General features: G+C 38.2%; 1 protein-coding gene across 9 annotated transcripts in view; it reads left to right on the forward strand.

The window, feature by feature from the left end:
• Window positions 1–21,069, forward strand: part of LDB2 (LIM domain binding 2) — a 225,800-nt gene continuing 204,731 nt past the window's right edge. For 8 of the 9 annotated variants that reach the window (XM_009324083.1, XM_009324078.1, XM_009324085.1 and 5 more), the window contains exon 1: window positions 1–257. In XM_009324083.1, coding sequence (XP_009322358.1) covers window positions 126–257 — 132 coding nt within the window. In that variant the 5' untranslated portion in view covers window positions 1–125. The remainder of the gene's footprint in view (window positions 258–21,069) is intronic. The other variant, XM_009324082.1, reaches the window with a different exon arrangement.

Genomic DNA, 21,069 nt, shown 5'->3' on the forward strand with positions numbered 1-21,069 from the left:
CGTGCAGCCTGGATGTGTGTGTGTGTGCGCGCTGCTACTTTGTACTGTGAAGAACACACAGCCCATGTGCTCTGTATGGATGTTGATGATACTCTGTGTAGCTTGAATCTCTGCAAGCAGGCAAGATGTCCAGCACACCACATGACCCTTTCTATTCTTCTCCTTTTGGCCCATTTTATAGGAGACACACACCATACATGGTGCAACCAGAGTACCGAATATATGAAATGAACAAGAGGCTGCAGTCGCGGACGGAGGTAAGTCCCTCAGCCTTGTTTTCCTGTGCATGGACCGTGGTAGGTTTCAGCCCGAATTCCAGCTGAAGCGTCCCACTAGACAGTACAGTGTATGCAGGCACGAACCCTAATTAATTTAGTAGTTTAATTGGGTAATCCCTCATTATGTTTCCACGCAGAGCAACTCTTTGAGGAGATACCAGCTTAGGCTGAAATCTTGAAATTACGGTACAGCACTTCAGGATTGATTATAACGCTGGTCTCAGGGAATTTCTTTGCCTTAGTGTGTTGTTTGCTCAGGATCTGTCCTGCTGGCATTTTATAGCTATAATATTGCAAGGTATCGCTTGAGCTTTTGCACAAAACTAATTCAGAAATGTTGCAGGTTAAGGGGGAGAGACGAACCTTTCTCTGGTTTTGTTTTGTAAAGTCGTTAAAATTAAAAATGAATGGTAACAGAAAACAGGAGCAGAGTTTTAAAAACTTATTCCTAGGCTGCACTTAAAGAACACATGTTCAGGATGACCGACAAGAGAAATTCATGTTTACATTTAGAATGCAGTTGCTTTTAGCGAGAGAGATGATCGGTTCATGACTTTATCATATAGCTGTCAAAAGTACCCAATTAATGTAAACTACATTCACTGTTGGTTATGCTTTGTATAATCTGTTAGTGGTTTATACACCCTGGCTTCTACACCCAGATCAGCCACCACAAAGAATATGCTGAATGGGAAGGGGAAATACTTTTGTCACTTAAAGACAAAAAATAGTGGAGGCTGCATCTTGTTATTTACGTGGTTAAATAAAGCACACTTTTTAGTCTGTTGAAGTGAAAACTGTGTGGACTGAATCAGGCTGCATTTCTGCCCATGTGTCTGTGTTTGTGCAGCAAACATTCTTGGTGCTGCAATTTTTCATAGTAGTTTACTAGTGGTGCCCTGAAAACACTTTAAAAAAGTATTAATCTTTTATAGTGAATGGCTTCAGACGGAGGCAAATATCTGCCAAATTCATGCCATGAAGCATGGTAAAGGATGTCAGATTGATCTGTTTGTTGTATTGTAATTCTTTAAGAGAACATGAGGTTATCATAAAATAAAACACACATGCCTGAATTGTCAGCTAAGCCATGGAGAATCTGTGACGTTTAATGTATATGATACAGCTAACGAGATGTGACCTGCTTTCTGATTGGGTAACCGCTACGGGGTAACTGCTTTTCTAACACTGTTATCACTGCTAGTCTTAAAACATTGCTGTGGAGTAATTGGTAAATACACTTCGTGCTGGCTGAAAACTCCAAGCAGCTCATTGCTCCCAAAATCATGGCAACTGTTTGTCAGTTTTGCCCCAAGTTGTTGGTCGCAGAGGGTCACTGCCCTTTACATAGAATGAGGGGGGTTGGAGGGTTTATTTGCTACTGTTTATGTGTCAGCGTCTTGCAACTCTGATCCTTACATTCCTGTACATATTAATGTAATAATTTCTAGACTTTTTCAAGTGAAAAGAACAAAAATGTATCGTTAAGTGATTCTTTCAGGGTTTTATATACAAGCTGTTCTGAAAAGCTGTCAGAATAAATACATATTATTTTAGTGGTACTTTTAATAATTGACCAGTTTCGGATTGCAGCTCCTTTACAAATGTTACACTAGAAAAGTTTTTGAGGGACTTGTGAAACAACTTCCCCCTCCTGTGTTGCTGAGGTGAGCTGAGTTAGACTTCAGTGCATTTAATTGCAGTTTTTGCTGGGCACGTTCACATGGATTGTTGTGGGCAAAAAGCGGTAACCTACTCTTCCTTGCTAGTACTGCCATAGGTTTCAGCAGCATTTTACTTTGACAGACAGTGCTTAGTTAATGAAGGCCTTATGCTCCATCATTTCTTTTATTTGCTCGGAGTAAAAATATGTTTGCCTTGTGATTGTTCAGTGTTTACATTCTGGTTCTCTGTTTTTTAATTTCTGAGCTCTGTGCTGTAAGCACTGTTGTTTGTTGAAATGTATTTTCTAGCTAGCTTCAGCTCATCTCATTCATCCTCCAATTAAAACACCTTCCCTAATGAAAAAAAAATAAAAATTAGTTTCCTGGGACACTTACAGTGACTAGGTGTGGACAGCCTGTAAAGAATCATGCTGGCTTCTGAGGCAGGTTGGGAGTAGAGGTTTCACATTAATTTTATGCGCTTCCAAGCATGTTTGGGATTGGTAGCTGAAGGCTTCTGGAGCATGTATAACTAGTTCTGAATGTTTTGAATCCAGACTGATGGAGCCCTGTATGTCATGGAAGGAATGTGCTTGTGCTGTGGGTGATAGAGGCTTGCTGCATGAACGTTTCTCTTCAGGCAGTCTTTGGAATAATGTAGGCACTGGTCTCTGAAGGAGGCTGCTTGTACTCTGTGAGCCCCAGGGGGTAGGTGAGCACAAGCAAAGCAGCTTAAGGGGAAAGGAATTACAAAGAAACTCTCCAAAAGACTGGGGGTAGCAAGCTGGCAGATTCCACTTGGACCCAACTTCTGGAGAGAGCCAGTGGCAAGTGAGGATGTGTTAAGAAATGGGAACCTACAGCTCTTATTCCAAATATATCCTTGGAAAGCCTTTGGGATATTCCTGTTTTCCTACAAACTAAAAATGTTCTTAATAATCCTTTAGAGTCAGATTCTCTGCTGTCCCTTGCAGTGGTGGAAGTTCCAAGGCAGAGCACAATGTACGTAATTTGATTAAGTTGTACAGAGGATGGATGGAGGGCCTATGAAAGGAGTATCTGTATGTCATGTCTGTTTTCTCCTCTCCATTTGTAGAGCTCACCTTTGTAGTGAATTCCTGTAGCTGCTCTCCAGAGCTTGCAGGTAGGTGAGAAATGATTCAAAAAAAGCAACGGGCTGGTGGAGACACCATTAGGGAATTCACTGGTAAATGCCATTTCTAATCCTGCTCTCCCAGCAGCAGGGTCTACAGTATGTTGAGGGAGGTAGAAGTGTTCTCAAAGTGGCTCTGCGCTTGGGGACCCTCCCTGAGAAATCCACTGCTTCCACTCTGGTTTGTGTCAGCATTGGATGGTAGGGAATCATAGTTGGTGTGAAGGAAGTGCTTAGTGTATTAAGCAAAGTACGGAGTGATAAATAAAGGTCATTTAGATGCAGCATGGCGATCTTTGTTCTTGTTTTCTTTAGGAAGAAATGGTAGTCATGAAAGTAAAGAATTAGCAACTCTAGCATGTGCTAGATGTGCAAACTTTTGCTCTCCAAACTTTTTACAACTTTATGGTCTCCTCAGGCAGAACCTACAACTGCCTTTTTAAATTCAGGGTCAGTCTTAGGCGAAGAATTCCAATCACACCCAGGCAGGGGGTGGTTTTATGATGTAAGTACTGGCAAAAGTCCACCACCTAGCTAATTCTTATGTGATCTAAAGTAAATTAGGGAGTCCGAGTTACTAACTAGTGTACAGGAACACCTTACCTTCCTTAAAAGTTGTTCAAAGAAATCTAATCTGGTAATACTTTTTTCTAAATGGAAAATAATACGTGCTTTCTTAATAACACTTTGGGAGCATCTAGTGCCATTTTGTAATGCATCAACAATCCTGATTTAAAGAAGTAAAATGAATATTTAAATGTTTAATAATCTCTGGCAGATATAAAGATAAATCTTATTTACTTCTATCATAGTTGATTAACTTTCTGGTTAACCAAAATGCATCTGTTTCCTTGCTCTGTGTGTGGTTTTAAGGATTTCATTACCATTCACTCAAACTCAGTTTATCTTAATATTTTTATATCTGTGTTAGTTTAACATTTCAAGAAAGCAATCCTGTTGTGGCATAATCAGCAGTTTCTAAAGTTCTAGGTAGCAATACACAACATAGGTAAATTAGCTTAAATTTTTTGTCCGTTTTTCATAAAACTCAATGTTTAAAAAAAAGCCTCTTTTCTTCTTTGATGTTGTAAATCCTTTTCTGTTCTAATTTTTAATCAGTTGAAATTGCTCACACTTAAAAGAAAACAAAAGGTGATTATATCTTGTATATAATTATTTTTCAGTAACATTACAGTGCGCTGTGGATAGATCACTTAAAGTTGCTGACAGTTTAAAGTTTGAGGCGTTGCTTTATTGCCAATAATCAAAGAAATGTATCAAGCCTTTCACTTGTTTATTCAGTCCCCTCTATTGTTAGAACTTTTACATATCACAATATATTAAATTCACCTGTATCTCTCTCTCTCACTACAAGAGGTTATGATTTACATCACCATTATATGCAAAACACAGCTTTCCTTCTGGCTAAGAGAGCAGTGTTTTAAGGGTGACTAGAGAACTTGATTAGAAGCATATTTGTTTTAAAGACAATCAGCTTAATCAAATCATATTAAACTCCTATTAAACTGTACAGTGAATTTAACAAAAGTAGAGATTTCATGATGGAAGAAAATGTAAAGAAAATTAAAAGGAAAATAAAGGAGGATGTTATGATTATTTAAAAGCGGCTAAATGAACTGGAAGCTTACACAGACATTCATATTCAACCAAATATTTAAAGCAAATCAAAGCAAAACAAAATTTCTACAGTTTAATGGAAGTCTCTTATTTTACTTCCTCACATTGCTATCTGATGAAATAACCTTTTCTTCTTCCTGATGCATTTTTAATAGATTAGTCATAAAAATCTATGTTGTGACATCACATTTGTTCACATAGCAACTTAGTATCGCAAACAGATCTCTCATATTGTGTACATAAGTCTGAGTTTGTCCAATGAGTTTGTTTTGTTGAGGGGAAAACACATAAACTTATGTTTCAAAGTATTTTTGAGGAAATATTCTTTCACCCACAAACATACTAATACTTAACAATTGGAGGAACATGAGTAAAGTATTTTAAAAGAGTACTTATAAACCATGCTTTGCTGAAACTAAAAGGTCAGTTTTAAAAGAAAACCCTTGAACTCCTTTAGGCAGACACTGACTTCAGAATGGATTCAAGGCTCTTTTTACTGATTGTCTTTTATTTCATATAGTTTTTTCATCCCTTTTAAAAATTTCAGTTGCAGCTGTTTTCAATTAAAATTGTTACAAACTAACAATTCTTATGAGGCTGGGGGAGCAAAAAAAGACTCTACTTCCTTTCCATGTTGATCCTTAGCTTACAATCAGGGATGTCTTGCTGCTTTTTTTCCCCCTAAAGTTATAATATAGAATGTAAACTGTACGCGTAAGGAACAGGGAGCTTTTGGGGGCAGGGGCTGGTGAGGGGGGAGAGACAGTCAGTGTGAAAATATAAAAATGGATCTTCTCTGCAAATCACTCTGATGCTTACTAGATCATTTTCTATAAAGAAACCTTTTCAACCCTTCCTTTTCTCTTTTTCATTCTTTACTCTTTAAACCATAAATCCACTTAAAAAAAACTTAAACTTGGTCTTTCCCTGATGTAAACAAGATTTACTATGCAGACCCAGTCTCTAAAATAGAAGCCTCTGGATGGTGAGAAGGAACAAAATAGAGATCATAACGAGGGCCCAGTTCTGTGCTCTTATTTAAGCTGGAGTTCTGCCTGCAGTAGGATTGCAAGATCAGATTAAAAAAAAAAAATCAACATTTGTTCTTGGTATATATACTTTCTTTGTTTACAGAAAAAGGGTATGGGTAGATTGCTAAACTCATTGCAATATTTTTAGCTGGACTGCTCACTTCAAATGGTATTTTTTTGTATCTTTTTGCCAAAAGTTGCATATCTGCTGTAAACAGGCATTCCAACCGCGCTGATACTTTGTTCGGTTGCTTCCTCCCCAAGAAGAGCTTTCTTTCCTGCACTGTACTGTGTAAACAGGCCAGCATATGTCCTCAGTTTTGCTGGGTGCTCCTTTCCGAAAGTTGTTTCCAGGCCACTTGAAGCCTCAGAGGGGTGATCCTGGCAGGGACAAGGTTGCCCCAAAGTGGCTGATGATTAGTCTCCAAAAAAGACTGTGGTAGGGCAGGGCCTGTTGGCCAGGTCTCAATGGTCTTACTTATTACGCAACAATAGTAGTGAAAGAAACCTCCCCGAACCCCTGGCTGAAATCTTCTCCCTATGCTTGTGTCTTTCTTTTCCCCAGTACATTCTTTCTGTGTTTGGCTACTGTTAGAATTTCAGAGAGAAAGCACTTTTTGGTCAGAATACTGTTCCATTTCTATTGCATTGTGGTGGGCAGCCATGCCCTTCTAAACTAAAGCCTGTAAGTTATTGATCTAAGCTGAATAGTACCCTTGGTACTCCTGAGGTAACTGGGGATCAACTAGAACCACCTGCAGACCATAAACTTCAGTATGGGAACAGCTATGCTTCTGGAGACAGCTCTGGCACTTTCATGCCTTATGGGGCTAGTGAAAAATCACCGACCTGGAAAAATGAGACCTTTGCAGAACTAAACATGAACTAGGACTTGGTGGCTTTCTAAGCCTATGGCCTTTTCAGGACTCAAGAGTGTTGATAGTGTAGTCTTTGCAAAGGCCATGAATTTTACAGGAGGAGGCTATCCTTTCCGTGAGACTTAGGTTGCCTTGGGACCACCTTGCTGTTTATACACCATTGTCAAGACGACATACTCATGATGAAGCTCCTGGCGAGGGTGGTGTTTCCGTCTGCATCATACTTGAAGCATGAGACTTGAGCGTAGCAGACTTCTTCTTTATGAATAACTCTGATAATTACAGCCAAAATATAAGTATCAAACTAGAACTTCTCCCTAAGGTCTTTCTGTTGTCAATATTCACATCCAGGTACTTGGCCAGGGCAGAGTCGCAAACTCAGAACTGACACAGTAAAGCCATAACTTTACATAAGTTTCTAAATGTACTTAAAATCTACTGGCTGGTTACCTGCAAACTAAATAGTTAGGTCTTTTCATCCTTCCAAGCAACTAATACATTAGAACATTGCTGTAATATCTATCACCCGTGATCTGCAATACCTGCTGATACCCATTTTTCCTGATTCTAAGCCACAGAGTCAGCTTGCCAAGCCTAGTTAGCTGAGCAGAAATCATTCAAATCTGTCTGTACCATTTGTGTGTGTGTTTAAAAAGGGAAGGGGGAAATCTAATCTCTGTGTATAGTTTTGCCATCAGCTCACTCACGTACAGCAGATTTAATATCTGTCCAGATCCCATCCATTTTACACAACTGCTAGCTGCAGACTAGAGCATCCTTCATGACCCAGAAGAATTGCACAGGCTAGTTGGATGACGTTTTCTGTTGCATTCAGAGGGCAAATGAAACATTGTATGTATATAAAAGTGATCATATTTGGAAACCCCTGATTAAGGCAGACACAAGAATAGACCTAATCGTAGATCCACTGTGCTTATTCTTCAAAAACTAAATACCTGGAAAAAACAACTGTCCCTGTTTGAGTATTATTATGTGCAGTCTTACATTGCCTGCGCAGCGGACTATTTTTACTTTTCTTCTGGACTTTCAAACATTTGTTTTTTCCTAACTACATTTTTTATTAGGTTATTTTCTAAAGTAGTAAATTGAGAAAATTATGACTTCCAGTACATTGCACATTTAAAGTATTTCATGTACCTTACTTTGATTCTTGTTCCAGTTGTGTAGTTTTGCCTCAGCCATTAGCAGAAGATTGTATCAGAGAAAGAGTTGCCATCTGTCCTAGAGCAGGTTACAAAGAGATTTCTGAAATATTAATGACCACATTACACGAAAAGAAATATTCTGAATCTTTAAATACAGTAGTCACATGGAGAGAGGAAAATGCTCAGAAAACAAGAAAGTAAATAGAGTGAAACTTTTTAGTTTTATTATTGTTTAAGCTGAAGCATCCTCACCATACTCCATCCCTCAGGAAGGCAGTCAGCAGCACCAGCGTTCCTAACCATCTACTCTTCTGCGGACTAGAGATCCTCGAGGGTGCAATTGGCAAGGCAGGCATGAAACCTGCTTTGCCGCTAGGTTTGCAACCAGGATAGTATTTTACAGTTGGAAAAAGGGAATATGAAATGCCTCGTACCTAGAATGCTATGTTTTCTTCATGCAGTGTACAAAAGTCTCACACGTGTGTTATGCAGCGGTGGAAGAAGGCCTACAACTGTCTGTTTTACTCCGTCCCCCATATTCTGATAGTAACTTGCCTTTTCAGATCAGTGTCACCGTCTTCCATAATTCTTCTATCCGCTTTGACCACCAAAAATGTTTCCATGTTACTCCATTTCACATCACAATAATGTCATTGTGACTAGAAAGGAAAAGAACTGCTGTAAAATAATTCCTTTAGAGCATATGAAAATTCTTCTTGTTGAAGTTGTTAAGCATCTTGCAGGAGGGACCCTCCTTCCTTTTGGTACTCGGCCAGCATTTCTCCACCTTTCTTCTACGCCATACCAAGATGTTAAAAACATTGACAGGATATAGATTCTATATGTGCATTTGCAACCATACTACTTGCTGTAGTGGATGAAGGCAGTACAATAGCGCTATCACTTCTACCTAGACTTAATCACTGGAGTATCAGTTAACCCTTAGGGTAATTAGGTAATAATGTTGTTGATGTGATTTGAAGTATCATTTTAAGCAATTAGAAGTTCAGATATAATGTGCTGCAATTATGCATTATATAGCGCATCTATCCATTTTACAGAGCAAAAATTACCATATGTTTTGTGGGAAGCTTGGCATTTTGCACTGACTGGAGTTCTGCTTGTATTTACGAACAGCATGCCTGTAAACTATGGTAATAACTCTTTGAAGGCCACACCTATGCACATTGCTGATTATGTTAAAAAGCATAGATCCATTTTAATGAATGTGTTGGCATGAATAATGGGACATGAAAAGCCAACACACTGGGTAAAGGTTCATTACCTGAGTGCAACAAATACTACACGCAAAATTTCCATGACTATTCACTTGAGTTTAACAGTGAATTTGTTTTGGCTATGCTCGTGCTCTTTATGCGTTTCTGTGAATGTTTGATCAATGGAGTTTTATTCTTATAAATAATTGCAGAATGCAAATTTCAATTTGTTAAGCATTCTGGAATGAAGTTGCTTATTTTATACAGGCTGAGCTGAGAGGCAGCGTTTCCTGTTTTGAGTTTCTAAAACCTCCCAGATAGAACCACGATACTTAGCAATGAAATACACCAGGAAAGAATCTCTGATTGCTTTGCAGTGAGGACTGACTGGTGTATGAATGTAAAGCAAATTAATGGCAATGACTGGTGGCAATGGGAAAATTACAGGTCAGTAAATATGATGTACTTGCATATTTCTTTCATGGGACAGGGCACTGCTTACCATGCAGTTACTTTAGAAAAATGCAGTAAGAAAGAGTTGGTGAAAAAATTCAAAGCTTCCTGGCATTTTAAGCTCTAGCTCCATCTGTGCTCATCCAGTCAAGGATGCGAAACAGTAACACACAATATACAACCAATCACAGCATATAGTCTTAGCAGAATATTGCATGCTTACAGCACACTGCTTGTTATAAAAGACGAGCAAAAATGTGTCTTAAATTTGAATAATTAATGCATTCAAATAAATTGTTATTAATTCCTAGCAACTCTGAGTAGAACGAAGTGGAATTCATAAAATTTATTATTTGATGTGAATTATTAGCTCATCTCTTTTCAGTACCTCTTAACACTCTGTCAGGGTTAATAATGCAAAGTAAAAAGATCAGTCAAGATGCCAGTGCACCAAGTACATCTCTTCTCTGATGGTGCTGTAAGATTATTTAACACCCACATCAAGAGCATCCTGAAGCAACCGAGTTACACCTTGACTGATTGTTTCATCCAAAGGGCTGCACTTCTAAATACGCAGCGTAGCACAGACTTCCTCGTACAGAGCGGTGTTAGCACTGGTATGTAACCTGAAGCCACAACCTGCGTGTCTAGACTGACAAAAATCCTACCAGTTGAGCCACTGTGACACCTTGTGGCTTATGAAGCAACACAAGCATCTTTTAGAAAACTAACAGGTAAAAAACAGAGGTTAACGGGTGTTGATAAATGCCCTCTCATACGACTATCAACAGAAATCTCTTCGCTGGGTTACTTTATGTTTTTGAGATACAGTTAAATTAAGTGGTAGTGGGCTAATTTCTGTTCAGGGTCCTTATATTATGTATTTTACTGTGAAGTGTCATAAGATGGGGCATCATTTCGCAAAGTCTGACCTGCTGCTATTATCTCCAGTGCTCTAGTGTTTGGTCATCATTCAGGCTACATAAAGAAACACTGTTTTGGCTGCAGTACAGAGTAAATATTTTTTGTTTGCAACCATTAATTTGGTTAACCAAAAGAACGCTTGAAAGGAGTAAAGTACTTCTTGGTGCTGAGTATGTTAAAACAGTAGCAGAGTTAAAAGTAACTAAGATATAGTAAGCATTTGGCAATGGGCATGCAACTCTGTAAACCCCTGAATTTGGCGTTAAATAGGTCAGTGTTTCAGCTGTGGATAAATCATTAACTACAATGAAGCTGTATTTTGCAGAGAAATTCTCAATAAAGCTAAAATTGGGCCAATAATGCATGGAGCTGAGAAGGAACTCTGCATCTGTAAGGGCTGAGGACCTCACAGTACCTGACACTAGTCTCTTCATTGTCACTTGTTACATCCTCAAACAAGCACGTCCATGTTTTCTTCCATGATGATCCTAAGCATTTGAGAGGAGTTTCCTGTAAATTCATGCATTATGTCCCGTAACACTTTCCTTGGCTCTGACGTTTTCAAAAACTTGGCAACAACTGGGCTGAAATGGTTGCCTTCTGTTGCCAAATACCAACTTATGGCTGAATACACTCACTTAGGATGCAAAGGGTCTGCATCCCTCTATTGTCCCTTATCTTCGGGTATGTCCACAGAGCTGTCACTTAAACATAATATGTAGATGTACACACCCAAACTTGCATTTAACTTGCTGGTGTGGGAAGCAGTAGCAGCACAGGGCTCAGGGCATGCCATCTACCTTATTTCGTGCATAGGTATTTTGATCCTTTGCTGAGCTTTATGCTCTTAAAGTTAGGTGGCTACTGGTGCTCATACACAACCCTGTCTTCATGATGTGTACCATTATATTATAAGATTCTTGGGGCAGGCACCACCTTCTCTGTTCTTGTACAGCGCTAGCACAGTGGAGTTCTGGTCTGTATCTGCCGCTTGTTTATAATACTGTGCTATGTATCGTAACTAACTAAAGGCTAAAAGTAGATAGTAGTATTTAAAATACTTTCAAAACCAAATCTAACTATACCACATTGATTTTGATTTCACAAATCAAAATGTTTTAATTGATATTACATGTATTTATGCACTACAAAGAATTATCTGACTAGAAAATGCCATAATACTGTAGGTTCTTGGAAGATGACTATTTAATGTTATTAACACATTTCGTTATTTCTCAAATAATTCAGCACACCCGTGCAAACCTACTGGCTTTGCCAAGAAAGTACAAATGTATTTTAGGGCAGCATTCTGCCGGTTGATTTGTACATCTGATATTGTTGTTAAATCTATTACTTTTTTTAGTGTGGTTCTTCAGTAGTTTCACATCAATCAAAGGAGCTCATTCTGAGTCCATTTTCTCTTAACAGTGGAAAGACTATCTTATCTTAAATTCCACAGGAAAAGCATATTCTTCTTGATGGGAACTGGTCCTGTGGAATATGTATCTTATTTCATGAGGATTTGGGGAGGGAATATTGTAAAGGCTTGTAATAAATAAGTTCTTGTACTAAGTAAGTAGAGATGAACCAGAGAGGTTGTTCTAGGGAAGAAATGCAACACTTATTTTTTCTTTTATTGTTTGCACTCATTGATTTAATTAGCCAGTGAGAACAGACCCACTTTGAATATTAAAAAGACAAAATCAACTCCCCCCTCCCCCGTCCCCACATCTGTTGCCTTTTGGAGACTACTTACAGTACCAAAACTACCCAGTATCTAATGGATTTTGCTTTTTAACAGACGTTACCTGTATTTGCTTACAAATAAATGAGGTAGTTATAAATATTTTGTTCTGGTTCTGAGGGAAAGGCGCTGTTTAAATTGTAATTTTGAAAGAAACTGGGCTACCTTAAGCAATACTAAAACATTTTTGGTGTTACACAAATGAAGGTAGTCACAGTCTTGATACATTTCTGAATGGTGATCTAATAGCAATATCTTAATGATTACCATATTATAGAAACTTAAATCGTTCCTGAGACTGCTTGAAGTTGGAAAGAGTTGGGTCCTGTGTCAGTAGCAGGAGAGCATAGAAGGGTAAAACTACTGAAACGATCTCTGCTCTATTTCATTATGCTACTGCCTTCTGCAGTATCAATTAGATGGACTGAATTTCAATAAGGAAGTGAAGCAGTTCACTGCACCTCTGCTGGGTTAGGCCCACACCTGCACAGGAGCTAGACCCGTCTTTCTAATCGCAGTCTAGAATATGAATATTAATGCCTCATCCGGATCACAGTATTGCAGGACCAAGGGATCCTTGTCCTGCTCAGTGCCCATCCTATTTTGGGGCCTTTCATCACCTGTGGACCCCAGAATTCCCTTAGCTTTGTTTAATGCTGCATCTAAAGACAGCATCAAAAAAGGGTGGATTTTTTCAATAGTTTTTTCTCACCATTTTTATAAGTGTATACTAGCTACTTTATTAAAATATTTTTCCTGTTGAGAGGAAAGAACACTGAATTTTGCTGAAGGTGGCTTTTTAGAAACACAATTACCTATATAATTTTCAAAATTATTATTAGGAAGTATATGAAACTATTAGGACCATGGGAACTTGGATAAACCCACCTGGTGTGCAAATTTTGTTACCAGAATAGCTGCACTAAGCTTGAGAACACTGAGTGTGATTATAAGAGTCAACTGAGAAACATAAATTGAGAGCTCTGCCCAGCAGTTTTTCCCTTCCTTAGAGATTGATGGCACACAGATGTACGATTGCAAATAACATAGTTTGTGGGCCAATGGTGCTGTTGTGATTTAAAAAAAAAAATATTAAAAAAAATTCTTTTTCTCTATCACAAGCTTCCTAGGTTTGTTTCAGCCTGATCTTGTAACTGCAGCTCCTCATCCCATGCAAAGCTTTCCTGTTTACCTCAATGAAATGAGCATCTGTATATGAAGGTGCTAGAAGAAGGTGCAGAAGCTGGTTCAGCAAAAATTTGTTTTGTGGGACCTACCTATTCTAATGGGTTTAGCAATTTTAGGTGATTTAGTTCTTGGAGATGAATTTGAGGCACCTTAAAAGGACTAGAAGGGCATATTCAGGTTTTAAGTGTTGTCCATAGTTGGCCATGTGATAAAACCACATGTTCAGTGGCTTAGATTATGTTTGCACTTATCATTTCACAAATGCCAAAGGTATAATTGAAAGCAGGGTTAAGAACAAGCAGCACTTGCTATTAAGGAATATTGTGTAGCAAAACAAATAACAGACAGGAGGTGCAGTTTTTCTCAATCAGATATTTAACTAGAGAGAAATATATTGCCCATAAATTAGCAGAATAGTAGGTAGATCTGGCAGGCTATATGAAGTACATCGTTTAGCTAAACTTATCCACACACTCCTTGAAAGTGGACTTCGAAGCCTACATTGTTAGCTATATTAATAAATAACAAATTTTGCAAGATTTGTTATTAGATTTATTCTTCATTTGTTTGGTTTTAATACCAATCAAAACTAAATGCTGGACATTCATAGTTAATATTTTTCAAGTGTGTTTCTCCAGCAGCTCCTCGCCTCTACTGCTTTACCGGGAAGGGGAAAGGAGACGATTAAATGAAATTCATAGCCTTTTAGTGTCTGCTCAGCCTGCTACTGGCAGCATGTGGGGTTTGTGGCTGCTGACCTGGCAGACTTACAACATTTTTATGACGTCAAGTGCACACATCATGGGTCTGTGCAAGCTAAATATGGGCTTCAAACCCCTCCTCCCCGTTTGCGTTCATTTAGGAGACTAAGGACTTCTCCATTAAAATTAGAGCGAGAGAATCGAGCCACTCATTACAGTTGTGAACTTGTGTGCTTGGCAGCGTGGCCTCAGTTACTGGGCCCAGCAGCTTTTTTCTGTAGACACGCTTTCTGTGTAGTGCTTTATTTCTTTGGTATAGTAAATGACAACTTGCTGCTTTAATAAGTGAAAAATGGATGAAGCTAGCAAATCTGAGTTCTGCTGAAATAAATAGCAAATTCTTCATTAGCTTCAACAGCACCAGCACCGTGTATCTACCTTAAAGTATGGATTCCTTCAGTTTGTTATTTGTATGAAAACCTTTGGAATTCTTTTGCTAAGAAAATTAGATTGAAATAATTGTCTCTTCAAGGTTTTATATATGTTGACAAAATGTTACAGGGTTTCACACTCAGTTGCATTTAAAACCTGTGGGTGCATTTCAGGCCATAAAATAAGTTTACAAAACAACAGCCACTTGCATTCATAGTTGTCTCCCTTGCATCTACTTAATGATTTATTTATTTCTAGGAATTGCATTTGAAATTCCCAGACATCTAAACCTTTTTCAGCATCAAACTGACCACTGATCTTAAAAAATCATCTACATCAGCACCAACTCAATCATTGACAAGGGCTGGAGGAAATGAAACATCTGGGATCTATTAAGATTTTTATTTATGCTTTTAAATATTGAAATGTGTATTGTGGCTTGCCTTTTACGTGTTGAGCATGAATCCATTGAAGAAAGCTCTCACAACATAAACAGTTGCATGGTAAAGTTATTTGGGCTAGAAAGCTGGGACCCCACCATGTCACTCCAGAGGAGTTGCAAGGAAGGCGATGACTGTGGTGACTGTCGGTTTATTTATTTATTGCGGTGATAGAAAGACTTTACCAGGTTCTTCCCAAAGATAACAGACTCTTCAATTCTCTTGTGGCTTCTCACAGAAAATGCTTCACCATTGCATTTTTCTGCTTTCTATACACTGTGCCTTTGAGGTGCAACCTTGGCGTCTTCAGTGAAAGTGTGATGGCCTGAAATTTTCTCACTACCATGCTTTCAAATAATCCCCTACTTGCACCCTCATCGAAGGACATTGTTTTTTGTTATCAGTTTGCCTATGTAATCATGTAATATTTTTGGAGGGGGAAGGAGGCTGTTAGGGCAGTAGCCCAGGCCTCATCAGAAGTCGGCCGAGTTGCCACAAACTCTGCTAATTCTCTTCAGCCCCACTGCGCTCCTCCGGAGCCTGTGGAGAGAGCGGAGGGCAGGAGGAGGGGATTAAAGCCTCTGAGGTGCTCTGTCACCACAGTACCAGGCAGATTGTAAATATATTGTTAAAGACAGACATTTGGGCACCAGGCAATGCTGCTACTGGGCTTTTTTGGAGGTCTGCTAAGGAAAGGTCTGAGCTGGAGTGCTGTCAGATTTTCCACAAGGCAGCCCCACACCTAGAAGGGAACGGCCGTGTCTGAACGAGGCAACTGTTGTATTGGGGCCTAAATTTTCCAGACTGGAGGCTCTTATTGTTGCTTTGTAAATACAAAGCAACAATAAGATGTAATTGTAAATGCTTCTCTGCCTTGCTCCTCTTTCAGCCAATACATTTAATTTCTAAACTAAAGAATCACGTAGGCTGGTCTTGTTAATCAAGTACTTGCAGACAGCCCTTACGGAAGAAGACCCTGGAGGGGTTCCCTCTGTAGGAGCCTCCAGCAGAACTCGCGCAGTTTGGCAGCGCTGCTGGCGCGCAGACACCTGGGTCGGCAGCAGGCACAGCACCTGGGATTCTCAGCATCAAAAGCAAAAGCTGAAGGAATGGCTTGTGTTAACTATCAGTAAGTAACTGTATCCTATTCTCACTGGGACCAGTCACTAGAGGGGGTGAGATCTCATATATTAACCTAGAGTATTACAGGCATTTTGGAGGAAGATTGTAAATCCTATTTGTAGTGGCTGGTGGAAAGAGGAGCTCATTATCAGGTAGCAGTCCTTCAGCTGAGGCCGAGTCCCCTCCATCCCACAGAAACCATCTTGTAAAATATATTTGGGATTTTGTCTATGGCTTGCTGATTTTACTGGAGACTCTGAACACAATATCTGGAAAGAATTAATTGGAAACCATGTCATTTTGGGGGAAGAGGAAGGAAGAAGCATTCACACTTGCAAATAATTGGTGCATTCAAGGTATGCGTCCCATAGTGAGTTTTACCAGAATTTTCCATTCTCTACTTTCAGATTCAGGGAAATAGGAGAATAATACAGTAAATGGTGAAAGTTAGCTTTAGGAATGGAAAGGTTTTCAGAAGTGACTTGCCAGCAAATATACCAGTCTGACTGACCATGAACAGAACGAATGTTTAAATACCACTTTTATAGACAGTACTAACCCAAAGGGAACAGTAAAAGCAGAAGTGCTTGCTGATGCGGCATACAGTGTCTTTAAAAGGACATTTTGAAATTTGTTGTGACCTGACATGAAAGTTCAAGATTGGATAATATCCTGTAGCGAAGACGATTTACTTACTTAGTTAAATTTTAGTACCTTGATGCGCTACATTTAAAACTTGCCTAGGATGTATCTAAAAAAACTACATTGAAGTAATAACTCAGTGAAAAGCTAATATATTATTTATCAACAAATGTTCACTAGATTACAAAGATTTGAATATCCTTCAGGATTTCCCTTTGGGTGTTGTCACAACGTACACATGAAAATGTTAGACATGTCAGCATAAAAACTTAAAAAAAAATGAAATTGGTTGAAGTTTCACTCAGAACCTCTGTTGCTGATACAGGCAACTGCAATGAATACAGAAGATTCCACCACTGATTATCATTCAAAATACCAATGCTGTGGGTTTTTCCTTTTAAGTGATATTGTAAGAGAGATTTTTTTTTTTTTACAAATTTAAATTGGCATCTCTTGTTCATTTAGAGAGATGCACGATGTTGTAATAGCTGACAACCTAAACTTATGCTATGAATGAAAAAGCACATTTAGAAAATCTTGGAGCTAGATCGTAGCGTGGCAATTCTGTGAGAGACTGTTCGGTCAATGATTAGTTGCAGCACTCTTACTAAATGTGTTTCAATTCATTTTTTGTCACTGAGAAATCAAGAAATAGGTAGCTTATTAAAGGCGACCACATCCTTTTATGCAAATTTAATGCACTTGGCAGGTTTATCATGATAAATGGTCAGGATGAGATAGTTCATGATGTATCTCTAATCTCTTCTGTGAAGATGTTCATGTCTTGCAAGAAGTAGCCCCTTGAGAGCTCAGATCTTTAGAAGTGTGTGGCAGATGGTTATGTCTGCAGAGTCTCATAGATTGCTTTGAAGTTCCTCCAAACGATGCTTTCAGTTAGTGTGTCTGAGTTTTTGCAAGTTCTCCTGCTTCATCTCTCCTTTGGTGCCCTCTTCCCTCCTCCATCACGTTGTGTCCCCAAGTTGTTTCTCATACTAGGAACACACACCTCATCCTTATGGAGTACATCTCAACTTGCTCCCCAGTCCTGTTGTATCCTTGCCTGTAAAGTTGTTCTTCCGTTAGGCATCTTGCATATTTTAAGTGCAGTGGTTCACAACAGGAAAACAATAAAACAGAACAAATGTCTTAGAGAAGCCTATCATGCTTTGTGTTCAGTTTTTGAGTAAATCTTTGGAGCCAACATCAGCACCAGTGTCATGTTAACTAATTAATTCATCAATTTTAATCAATTACCAATATTAATTAGGCCAACTTCTCTTTAGATTAGTAACAAGAAATGGTTATGTTTTAATGCTGCTGCAGAGAGTCTGAAGGAACTCACAAAATCAAAAACACTGAAAAGCTTTTGAAAATCAAAACCTAATTTACTGGAATAGAGCTAATGAAATAGATACAATAGAAAAGCATAAAATAATACAGGTTACAGATCTGAACAACTGTGTATTTTCAGAGCTGAATATTTTCACCTTTTTTCAGTTGACTTGGTTGATCTGAGTTTGGATAGGCTTTTTTTCTGAAATCAAGTACCAAATTTCATGTAAATTTTTACACCTGCCATATTTCCTTTGTAAGTTCACATTTTAGAATCACTCTCCTTAAGTATTTCTGTTACCATCTTCACTATACATAATCTTTTGTGTAATAATTGGTAATACTTAGTTAGGTATACATAAATTTTTAGTGTCTAGGATTTTTTTGGCATTACTTCTCTCTCAAACGCAATTCCCACAACATGATCCCTTTTAAATATCTGTATTTGTAATGGTTTTTCAATCATGGCCTACTGATTCCTACTAAAACCATAAAAAAAAGTATTAATATTTCAAGTAGTAGTGTCATAATTATTGTGCTATTCCTCAGTCTACTGTATGCTGTGTAACAATGCATAGCTTCTGTTAAGACTAAGACCTAAATATTTCTGTTTACATCACACTTTTACTGTTTAAACTGTCCTCGAACGCTTTTTTCTTCTTATACATTTAGGAGCCATGGCTAACTATGCTGTGATACTGTTGCGGTTTAACCCAGCAGGCAGCTAAACACCACACAGCCGTTCGCTCACTCCACCCCGCAGTGGGAAGGGGGAGAGAATTGGGAAAAAAAAAAAGTAAAATTCTTGGGTTGAGATAAAGACAGTTTAATAGGACAGAAAAGGAAGGGATAATAAGAATAATAATAATGATGATAAAAGAATATACAAAATAAGTGATGCACAATGCAGTTGCTCACCACCCACTGACCAATGCCCAGCCAGTTCCTGAGCAGCGGTCACTGCCCCATTGCTTTTAAAAGGGAGAGGGCCAATGAGCTGTGTATTATTGAGATGTGATTCAAGGAAAATTCAGGGAAGTCATTAACTTCTGTGATTAGTCCAGTTTAAAAATTCTTGATTTTGAGGTTGTACTTGCAACCGTCAATCTATGATATTAACTAACCTATCCTTGGACTGTTGGCATTTTTTATGAGGTGTCAGTAATTAAATGTTGAAGGCATATTAGTACATCTTCATCAAATATGTTTTAGGTCCTTGTTATTATGATTTGCAAAACGTTATAGTTTCATATCACAATGTAGTTGTTTAAAAAAAAAAAGCCCTGAAAAACAGTACCACAGACCTGACTAAGCTGTCTGTGATCTAGGAAGGGGTACTAAAGAATTGTAAAATCTCCTTGTTAAAATTCTGCTCGTGAGTTAAGGAAAAGTCTGTAGTGACTTTTCTGTCTCTGCGACATTCCCTTAGTTTCTGGTTATTGGTATAGCATATCATCCCAAGGTGATTTATGGAATCACTTGGAATGATTCTAGATTTATAAGAATTAATTTGCAGAGCAAAGAGGTTTTTTTGCTTTTGGAATGGAAAAGAAAGTCCGAAATGATAGTTACAATCTTTAATTTAAATATATATATATTCTCCTACCTAATTGGTACTTTACAGTCTAGATCTACAAGGCCTATCAAAAGACTTCTTTCCCTTCCACAAATAATTCTTGCAGTTCTAATCCAGACCAAATGAACACTTTAATAATGATGTATCTTGTACTAAATTTTAGTAAATTATGTGACTGAATGCAAAGTTAGATTAACCCTCACTCAGAGTACCTGGCTGAAATGTTACCTTTGCATTTCTTCCCCCGTGTTGAACTGGCAAACCATTTGTACATGCAAATGAAATAATAAATATTTACCTGCTTACTGCCCTTCCTGTGAGTGCAGATTTTTCTGGAGGAATGTGGGACAGACCTGGCAGTTGATTCAGTCCATTCTGAAACCTTTGGCTCATGCCAGGGCAACTGAATCTGTACCTGTGACTTGCTGTGCTCTACCACAGATCATATTAAAGCTTAATGGACAAGACCATTGGAGGCAATCTGGCCATGACCAGAAGATTCATTGTTCAAATCTCACCTATTTTCCGATTCAGCTGTTAAAAATATGTCTGGGCTGTCTGTGTCCCTCTCGGTTGCTGTCCTTTTTGTATGAGCCATGCTGCTTGACTTTCATTTGTTGAGCAGCACCCTTCCTTTCTCAACCTGCTTTCAGACCCAGATCTAGACCTCCTCTGACATAACTCTTCTTGTCCTCTGGCCCTGGAAAGATTGTTAATAATATGGTGCTACGTTTTTGATAGTGAAGTTCAGTAATGAAATTGTACTTCTCTGGATCATTTCTTAGGCTTTCTGGAGCAGCACCCAAAAGACCAATATATTCACAATTCTGAATTTTCCAACTTTGATGTTAATTTTGTTGCAGATTTTTTTAATAATAGCAAAATAAGAAAATTCTTTCAATATTTTTCTGAAAATCATCATAGTCATCTTTTATCCATGTTGCGAATTAATATGCTGTACAGTGATATCAGTCAAGAATGTCCTGAATAGTACATACATTACACACATTGTGAATTATAACCCCAAATCTTATCTAGGGCATCTTTTGACTGTGCTTATGAGTGGATTGCTATCTGGTGATCTAGTGATCTTCAGAGGAGAAAAGCTGCTTAACTGGATAGAAAAAAAAAATAGGAAAAAGGGAGAAAAAAAGATAATGCCATCAAGACTAAGTGCTTTACCAATAGCTAATATCTGTGTCCACAAAATTGATGCTACTTTTTAATCAATAATATGCACTGATTAAAAGGAGGTTATGTATTCCAGTATGGAAAACCCAAAATATTTATTCAACCGTCTGTTTGCTTTTATAGTAGCAACCAATCTAGACTTTTATTTGCAAACTGTGAACAAAGATGAAACACTAAAATAGCTGTGAAGTGTCCTTTTTTTTTCTTTTTTCTTTTTGGAAATCCTTTCAACAACTGTTGGTTTAGTAAATGAACACATTTTTAAACTTTAGGCATCATACATGATAGCTGTATAAACT

The sequence above is a fragment of the Pygoscelis adeliae genome, unplaced genomic scaffold (assembly GCF_000699105.1).
Source record: "Pygoscelis adeliae isolate BGI_AS28 unplaced genomic scaffold, ASM69910v1 Scaffold24, whole genome shotgun sequence".
Taxonomy (NCBI): Eukaryota; Metazoa; Chordata; class Aves; order Sphenisciformes; family Spheniscidae; genus Pygoscelis; species Pygoscelis adeliae.